Source organism: Lolium rigidum, chromosome 7 (assembly GCF_022539505.1).
Source record: "Lolium rigidum isolate FL_2022 chromosome 7, APGP_CSIRO_Lrig_0.1, whole genome shotgun sequence".
Classification (NCBI taxonomy): Eukaryota; Viridiplantae; Streptophyta; class Magnoliopsida; order Poales; family Poaceae; genus Lolium; species Lolium rigidum.
Genome location: NC_061514.1, coordinates 61477602 through 61486349, shown reverse-complemented (window position 1 = coordinate 61486349; position 8748 = coordinate 61477602). Strand labels below are relative to the sequence as shown.

General features: G+C 47.6%; 2 protein-coding genes across 2 annotated transcripts; both read right to left on the bottom strand.

Moving 5' to 3' along the window:
* Positions 1-1253: 1253 nt before the first annotated feature.
* On the bottom strand, positions 1254-2182 carry LOC124676184 (FCS-Like Zinc finger 2-like). Its single transcript, XM_047212258.1, has one exon. It carries the CDS (start codon positions 1899-1901, stop codon positions 1602-1604), a length of 300 nt encoding a protein of 99 aa, XP_047068214.1. The 5' UTR covers positions 1902-2182; the 3' UTR covers positions 1254-1601.
* Positions 2183-6097: 3915 nt separating this feature from the next.
* LOC124669858 (FCS-Like Zinc finger 2-like) lies at positions 6098-6690 on the bottom strand. Its single transcript, XM_047206398.1, has one exon. The coding sequence runs from the start codon at positions 6688-6690 to the stop codon at positions 6400-6402; it is 291 nt and encodes a 96-aa protein (XP_047062354.1). The 3' UTR covers positions 6098-6399.
* Between the last annotated feature and the right edge of the window lie 2058 nt (positions 6691-8748).

Sequence of the window (8748 nt, the reverse complement as noted above, 5' to 3'; positions counted from 1 at the left end):
GGGAACCTAAGATTACGACTTTTGCCGAATGCCACAGTAAAACACACTTGCGACTTTGCGGAATGCCACGCTATAACACTCCGCAACCATTCTAGACATGTGCTCATCCTAAGCATGGTCGCCGACAGGATCAACTTTGCCCGGTGCTTTTTTTAAACACAGTCAAAAACCGTGAAACAAAATATACATTTGGATTTTGGTCAAGTAAACCGTTGAAATTTTGTATTGTATTTTGTTCGGTAGAAACATACACTTTTTGAGATTTCTATAAAAAATGAAATAATACTACCTAAATCTTTGTACATTGCTTAATTAGGATCCATTGCTTTGTAGTGGCAGCAGCGGACCACTGGTAGGATCCATTACTTTGTCCAGATAAGGGCACTTTGATTCACGAACATGGATTTTGAACTAAATTTTTATACATATTTAAAATTTATTTTTATTCATACCATAATCTTTGCGAGTGCAATATTTTATCACGTAGAATGCATAGTCAACCACACAACAATCATTCTGAACATTAGTTAGAGTGTTTGTCATATAGCTGTAACATACATTACTCAAAATATTTTGGAAGCAAATTTAAACTGTATATCTTATGAAGAATTCATCATGTATTATTGTTCCATAGGTGCATAAAGTATATTGTGAAATGTAGGATTCCTGGTTAGATGATGTGCCATATTGTTAAGTAATAAAGGTTGCTACTACTATCAAAATTCATTATATCGTGATACATTTGTATATTTTGAGTATGAGTACTCATGTATATATAAATTTAATATCATTAAATAGCATGATAGGTACCTCCCTGAACAAATATCTTAGTGTTAGCATAAGTGTAGTATTATACAAGTATAATTATGGAAGGTTCTCGAGTATAAACTCAATGGACACATGTCCGCTTGGCAACCATTGATACAACCCAAATCCATTGGAAACCAGGGACGTCAAAACCTGCTGATCTAATATTGAGCTAGATTTATCATTTACTTGAATTCTTAAAAGAACATTGTAGTGATGAATTTATAGTTTTGTACGATCGGTTTTGTAAGATTAGCTGGTATTCCTAGTTGACATTGTAACCTGAACTATTTGTCCAGATCATTTTGGGCTATGAATCAAAAATCAGGAGAAAATCGAGTGCAACAACAATTAACCGTGAAAGACGGAATTTTCTTTGAGAACGACCATGGTCTTGCATAGTGTGTCCACTTTATCCTCTCGTACACGAACCAGGTGGGATGCAATTACAATGGAAACAAATAAATAAGAGATTGATTTCTTGTTTGAGTTGCCCAAACAGAAGGTAAAGCACACAGAACCCCGTTTGATTGATTTTTTGATATCTACGGTTTCCAACCAAAACAATTGATGGGCACAACCACACACGGACCCATCCGCGCAGCTTAATTAGCTCGCCATGGAACGCATCTTGACTCTACGAGCAACTATGCTCCGGCCTCGTCTAGCCAGGCTGCGCCGAGGCCGGGCTACGCAAGAGCACCGGAGACATCATATGCCTCCCCAAATCGGCGGTTCTTCAGAATACAGCTTCAAACCATATACTTTTCTCGGCCACGGGCTCCGGCCGGCCGCTAGCTCGCGATCGACATCGACACCTTCCTGACCTCTCGCTGCCCGCGACGGGACTCCGCTGTTCCAGATGAGTACCGCTGCTGCCTCCGGGCTGCGTGCCTGTCGCGGACGTCGTCGAGGCGCATCTGCTCGTGGCGGCAGTCCTCGCTGCAGAAGGGGGTGTCCCCTCTGTACATGAAGACGTCCCTGTCGCGCGCGAGCGGCTTGGCGCAGAGCGCGCACGCGTCCAGGGCGTGCCGGCCCGGCTCGCCGACCGGCTCGGCGTCGAAGAAGAAGGCGCAGGCCACGGACGCCGCCATGGTATACTTGGCTGGGTGTAGAAGTGGTTTTTCTAGCAAGGCCGCGACTGAGCTCTCGGTGTGAGGAAGAACTGAAGAAAAGGGGTGTGACCGTGTGAGTGTCTGAGCTGAGCTCAAGGAAGCGGAAGGCTGGGTATATATGGATGAACATGGCGAGGCGCGCTTGCTGGAGTAACCGGGGACGAAGGAGTGTTGAACAGCTTGTTTATTCACCCATGGGCCACGGTGGAGGTGGAGTGCGGTGGTTGGCTGGAGGGCCGCCGTGGGGCAGGCACTCACTCCGTCACTCGGCTCGGCCGCGACGAAGACGACACGAGCTGAGTTATGTTTGACGTGGACACGAACTCTGAAACAAACGGAGGGGTTCCTCCTATGGATGATGTCCCCGTCGATGCAGAGGAAAACCGGGTGCTAGCTAGTAGGCGGCTAGCGCTAGCTCCGATCTACGGGAACCGGAAAAATACTGCAACTTGCTACTCTTTCGGAGCAAAAGCTAGACGCAAATATTCGCGCCAATAATTAGCGGCCAAGCATGAGCATCCACCGTGCAACTTGTCGGAATTTAGGGCATCAAATCTACTCCAACTTTGGCTTAGTTAAACTAATGCAAACATCTTAGTGGAAGATAATTGGGGCTCAGCACTTCAACAAACGTACGAGAGGCCACAGGCCACAGGGTTAGGCACTAGGTTAATATAAACAAATTTTGAGTAAGTTTAATTAAGAAAAACAACATGGCACATGCATTACAAAAACTTAAACACATTTTTTCGATAAAGAAAAAAAAACTTAAACACATGCATCACACTTAGACATCTAGTATCATGGAACAAATACGAGCGGAAGAAAAGAGAGAAGAAAGCACATACATTGTGACCCCAAAAGTTATCGCTGCAACTACACCGTGGTCATTATTGGTGTCGCCCCTAATGTTTTCGAGGTCACCAAGTCTGATGAAGAAGTAAACAGCGAGGAAGATTGCAATCGAATCAAACGAATGTAAGACGATGAGTTAGCTATCGGATGGAGGTGAGCAGACACGTCGATGGGCTCCCACAAAATCTTATTGTATGTCTTCGCGTGCGAAATCTCAAAGGATGTGGTTTTGGAGTCTTGCTCACCTGGACGACCGTGAACACAAGCGCTAGGATGGGAGGCAAAAAGAGCATCACAACATTTCTATCTCTTCCCATTATAGCCACATCGAGGAACTTGGCCAACCAAACAGACACACGGCGGAGGAAGACTCGGCAAGCTCGATAGGTGTCAAGCATGCACACTGGTCTTGACATGTACACCCCAACTGTGCATCGAGGAAAAAAAATAGTATTTATCCGCTAGGCTGCCAGGTTTCATCTTGGTTGGCGTGCACGTTTTGGTGCAAGGGGCTGCACCTTGCACGCTGCAATCTCGCACACCTGCACGCCTCAAGATTCCAACCATGGTTTTGTTTTTGGTTTCGAGGCCGGCTGACCTCCGTTTGCACGAATATGCTAGGGGCAAATGGCATCTGGCACTAGCGTCACGCAGGCATGCTTCTCTCCAGGAGGCAAAACTTTCTCGAGATGTGCCTCCAGTTAATTTATTTATGTGGCATACCAAGCATTGCACGTAATCATGGGAGTCTGCAAGTAAATTATCCGCGCAAGAAGTAGTTGCTACTCTGACACTCTGCTCCAAGCATTTTTAACATAAATTATGTATGCTTTAGTTCGCTTGGTTTGGCTCACGAACAAAAATCACGCTATCCTCCCCTTATCCATTTGCGTCGGCAACGACCCAACGGTTAAACCCAATTTTTTCCTATAAAATTTGATATATTAAAAAGTCATTTTACATAGTGTAAAGAAAAATTATAAAAAATAAAAGGTAGAACCTCATCTATGGTTTGCACCGGCCAGACCGCTTACTCCTCGTCGTTCTTGGCAGCCAGGTCGACGTACTCCGCGCGGGCCACATAACCATCAGAGTCGTCAGAGCTATTGAACCTGGAGGGGTCGGTGGGGGATGTGTCGGCGTAGGCCATGCCTCAGTCTATGGAGATGGTGCTAGAGGTGTTGGCAGGCGTCGTGGTGTCTCAGGGGCATGGCAGGGCGTCCCTGCGGAAGCGCGGGCTACCGCAGCTGCACGGCAAGGCCCTACCAACCGGCCATGTCCTCGAGCTACATGGCAGCAATGGATAGCCGGAGAACATCGTAATAGTCCAGTTTTGGTGGATGGAGGGGCAGTTCGCCCTCCTTCTTCAAGGCCGCTAGCTGCTCGTGGTCCCACACGAGCAGGCCGAGGTAATCCACGGTGTCATCCCTCGACTCCTTACTCGAGATGTCATCGCCGCCCACGATCGGCTTCTCCTCCCCTCTTCACGTCCGCAGACAGGGCTTCATCGTTATCCCACTCATCGCAGTGTGGAAGCTAGCGCGATGTTGCAAGACACACTCCCGAAGCCCGACTGTGTCCGACCAAGTGGAGTTGAGAGCGTAGGCGGGGTCTGCACGTAGATCTGGTGGCAGGATCTCCCCAAGGTGTCTGATCTCGTCACGTCATGTCCATCCTTCATGCGGCATTACCGACACTTGCAAGACAGTCACCCTCGCACGTAGGTGCCAACCGGAGGGGAGGTGGACGTCGTTCCACCCTCTCGGCGTCCTTGTTCGCTAGAGTGATCACGCCACGTCCACGACAATGTATTGGCGATTGCGTTGAGGCTTGGACTGCGAGGACCTGACCACACGGTCGTTCATCGACTTCTTTCACTGCAACATGGCCTCTCTGTGGGGACTTACCGATGGTCTAGGTCTAGGGGCAGGCTTGGTTAGAAATGGAAATGGCGAGTTTGTTGTTTGGTATTTGAATGTATTTAGACACGAAATAGTGTCTAGGTCTAAATTTAGACAAATATCAGACAGACACCAAATACTATGACGTGCACGGTGGAAAAATGTCGCACGCTTTCCTGCGACGACCCGAGTCATTGGTGCTGTGATTGCAGAGTGGGGAGTAGTACTAATAAAGTGGTTGGGCTTTGCTGGGCATGGACGGCTTCGATACGACGTCAACGACGTGCTGCATATGCTGTGAGTCACCGCCTGCCTGGTGGTGATCGAGCACATCTTCTGTTGCACGTCCACATCTTCCAGCCAAGCTAACTTGTATTGGACTGCTGGCTGGCTCCCACAATTTTCGATCGGTGACTCGGCGATGACTAGTCACACGTCCTGCGTACACCAAAAGGCACACATGAAATGCTCACAGCCGATTGTTTCCACTTACTTTGCCTTTTTATTTGGCTGTCGACTGATACTACCTGAACCTACGTTAATTGCCTGATTGGAAAATCTCATCGGCACGCTCACCACACGAACCGGCCAATTTTGCGAGTGTGTTAATAACTCGTAAACATGCGAATATGCCGAGTGCAGCGGTAAAACACTCCCCAACCATCCTAGACGTGGTTGATGGCATGATCAACTTTGTCGAGTGCTTTTGAGAAGCAGTAGGAAAACAAGTGAAACAAAATATACATTTGGTTTTGCACCGAGCAAACTGTTGAAATTTTATTTATCTTCTTCAATAAAAACTTAAACCTTTCTAGAGCTCTTTAAAATAGAAAATTAAAATAGTACCTAAAACTCATCAGAAGTTTAAGTTTTCTTTTTTACCCTGGATCCATATTTTAGTCACTCTGTTTTCATGATATTGTCGTTGTTGCATTTCGTCGATGGGTTTGGCTTTTTTCCTTTTTCTTTCTTGGCGCCTATGTGATGGTGTAATGCTTTGTGTGTGTTGATTGTGTGCATTCCGGGGTGGCCGGATCCCTAATCATTAATTATTGTGTTTGTATCCGATAAGAATAATGAATCATCAATCGGATACAAACACAATGAGTATCGGAAGCGCCTTTCATCGGGAGAAAACACTTGCATTAGCGCAAGGAACGCTATAAATCCCGCAAGTTTCTGTCCGGTCACTAGAGGACACACAGTGATTTCGAGCATATCACTATGTTCTACTCCATCTGTTTAGAAATTTAAGACATTTTAGATAGTTTAAACTCAACTAGATACACATCATAATAAGTAATCTACACACTAAAAATAAACTAGATACATATTAAAATAGATGAATCTACTACAGGAGTCTAAAACATCTTATGAACCTAGAGTACATCGATTTGATTGAAAAGTTGACAGAGCGAGTGTTCTGGTGCAAAATGGCTGTCATTCAGAAGTAACAGGACACGACAGGAACCCCAAAAAGAGTCGCACACTAAAGTTCTACCGTGCGATGTGATCATTCTGCTCTGATTGTGTTGTTCAGATCCAATCCAGCCCCTCCTCTGCAGCATGATGAATCTCTGTTTGGCTGCTTCTTCAGCCAAGGCAGGTTCATTCCTTGATGTCCCGCTGCTCAATCAGCAAGCCGCTCCCCGCGTGCAGATCTCTCTGGCTCAAAACATATTCTTCAGTCGTTGAGCAAGTTCGGTACCCAACTTCGCCGGTTAGCTCGCGACCGGCACCTCCCGGGACTCCCGGTGCACACGCCCGGACACCGTAGTCGCCGACGAGAAGTGCTTCTGCCTCCGGGCGGCCGCCTTGGCCGCTTGCCTGGCGTCGAGCCGCATCTGCTCGTGGCGGCAATCTTCGCTGCAGAAGGGCGTGTCCCCTCTGTACATGAAGACGTCGCTGTCCCGGGCGAGCTGCTTGGTGCAGAGCGCGCACGCGTCCTGCGCGGGCATGGCGGGCTCGCTGATCGGCTCGGCGTCGAAGAAGAAGAAGGAGCAGGCGGCCATGGAGTGTGTGTGTACTTCCGAGCAATGAGCAAGGCTAAGCTTGGCAGTACGCTTGTTGCTGGGTTGCTGCCTTGCTGGGTCGGGTGCAGGGAGGAGGATGAGGAGAGAGGGAGCGAGCGAGGTGGGTGAGGAAAGCGAAGGAGGGAGAGGGTGGGCATATATGCCTGCGAGGAGAAGTGGTTCGGCGCGCGCGAGACGAGCACAAGCACAGCACAGGATGGACCACAACATAAGAAGAAAAACAAAATGCAATGTCATTTCCAATCATTTGAAATTCTGTTTTCTTGGAAACAAGGTGTTCAGAAATCTGAACTGGTGAACATCAATTTTCAGCACCGAATTCAAGTGGAAGCCACCGGCAGCGCTTGCACAAGATAACAAACACAATACCCAAACCTGAAATGGTGAAATACCAAAAGGAAAAAACAAGAAAAGAAACACACACAAATGGGCATGCGGCCCTGACATATGCAGGTAGCCATGAGAAGAAAATAATGGATCAGGAACTAATGGTTATACATTCGCTCAAGGACATCATGACTGCAACTCCGCCTTTATCTTCCCTTCTCCATTCCAATAATTGTGCAGACAATCCTGCAGATAAAAAATTTAAAGGAAGGTTTATTTTATGGCGAATTTTTTTTAAATAATACGAATTTTTTATTTAAGTGCAGGAATAGCGCGCGTTTTCAAAAAATTTGAAAAGTGTGATCTGGTCGGTCAGCTGCCGACCGATCGGACAGCTGGGGGCCGATCGGCCAACTACCGGCCGACTGCAGCATGCGTCGCAGGCGGGGCCAGGCGCGAGACCTTATCGGTCAGCAGCCGACCGATCGGTCGACTGTGGGCCGACCGTGCATGGCATTTTCTGCCGGCCCGCAGACGCTCCCACGACGCCGTTCTCTTTCTTTTTCCTTCCTCTTTTCTTCTTCCTCTGGCTGTTCGTCGGCTACACACGAGAAGAGCTCCAAAAACTTCGGTTTTCTCAGATCCCCACTGATTTAGCCAATAAAACTTCACCATTTTGCTGGTATTAGTTGAGGGAAGCCCGATCTACATATGGGTTAGGGTTTGGAGGCGTTTGGTGGTGCTGTTTAGCAGCAATGGTGATGAAGTGGTGGAGGTTGATGGTGGTGTAAGGGGCTGAGCTGCTGCTGTGGATTGGTGGTGGTGCTGATCTGCCGCGTGCTGTTCGTCTTGCTCGCTGTTGGAGAGGCTGCTCACGCTACAAGGGTAAACCCTAATCTTTCCATATTAGTGTTAACTGTGTAGGTTAATGTAGGCTGGTTTTAGTGCTAGTGTATTTATGTGGGCTGGTATTAGTAGTTGACGCAGACGGAATTTTTTTTAGGTGAGCAAAGATGACAGATGTAGTGAAGATAGTATTTTATTATGGTATGGGTAGTGTCCGATCAGATGAAATGGGAGTTAATCCGAGTGAGTTCAAATCGTAGAGATGAATATGACTGCTCCTAGAACATGGACAATTGAGCGGGTGAAGGACTCGGCTGACGGAATGTTTCGGGCTTAATCCCGAAGTGCACACGGTGGGTGTGCATGCATTGTGGACTAAGTCGGTAGCAAACATTGTGTGGTATTTGAGGCCTCGTAGATGATACCTCTAAGTGGGTGAGCTGGTTAAAAGGATCTGAAAGGAGAGGAACTAACCCTGTGGCATTAGTTCTTCCGGTGGCGAAGGAGGTAGCGCCTCCGAAGGCGGTTACGAGTGGAGGAGGTGGTTACGAATCAGGCCGAAGCGAGTCAAGCACTCCGGCGGTGGCGGTGGTTACGAGCCCGAACATAGCAGCCATGCGGAAGATGTTTATAGTGGCCGGGTGATGGTTACACGGGAGAAGACGGTGAGGTTGATGGTGACGAAGAAAATGGATACGAGCAGAATCGGATGGAAGAGGAAGATACGTAAGGTGAAGCCGATGATGATGATTCGATGAGTCCGATCGATGGGGAGGAGGTGCCTATTCCTGATAGATGGAATCACAACTTTTCGTCCGCAATGACAATCAATGATGGCCTTGATTCTAGCGGGAGTATCGTTGA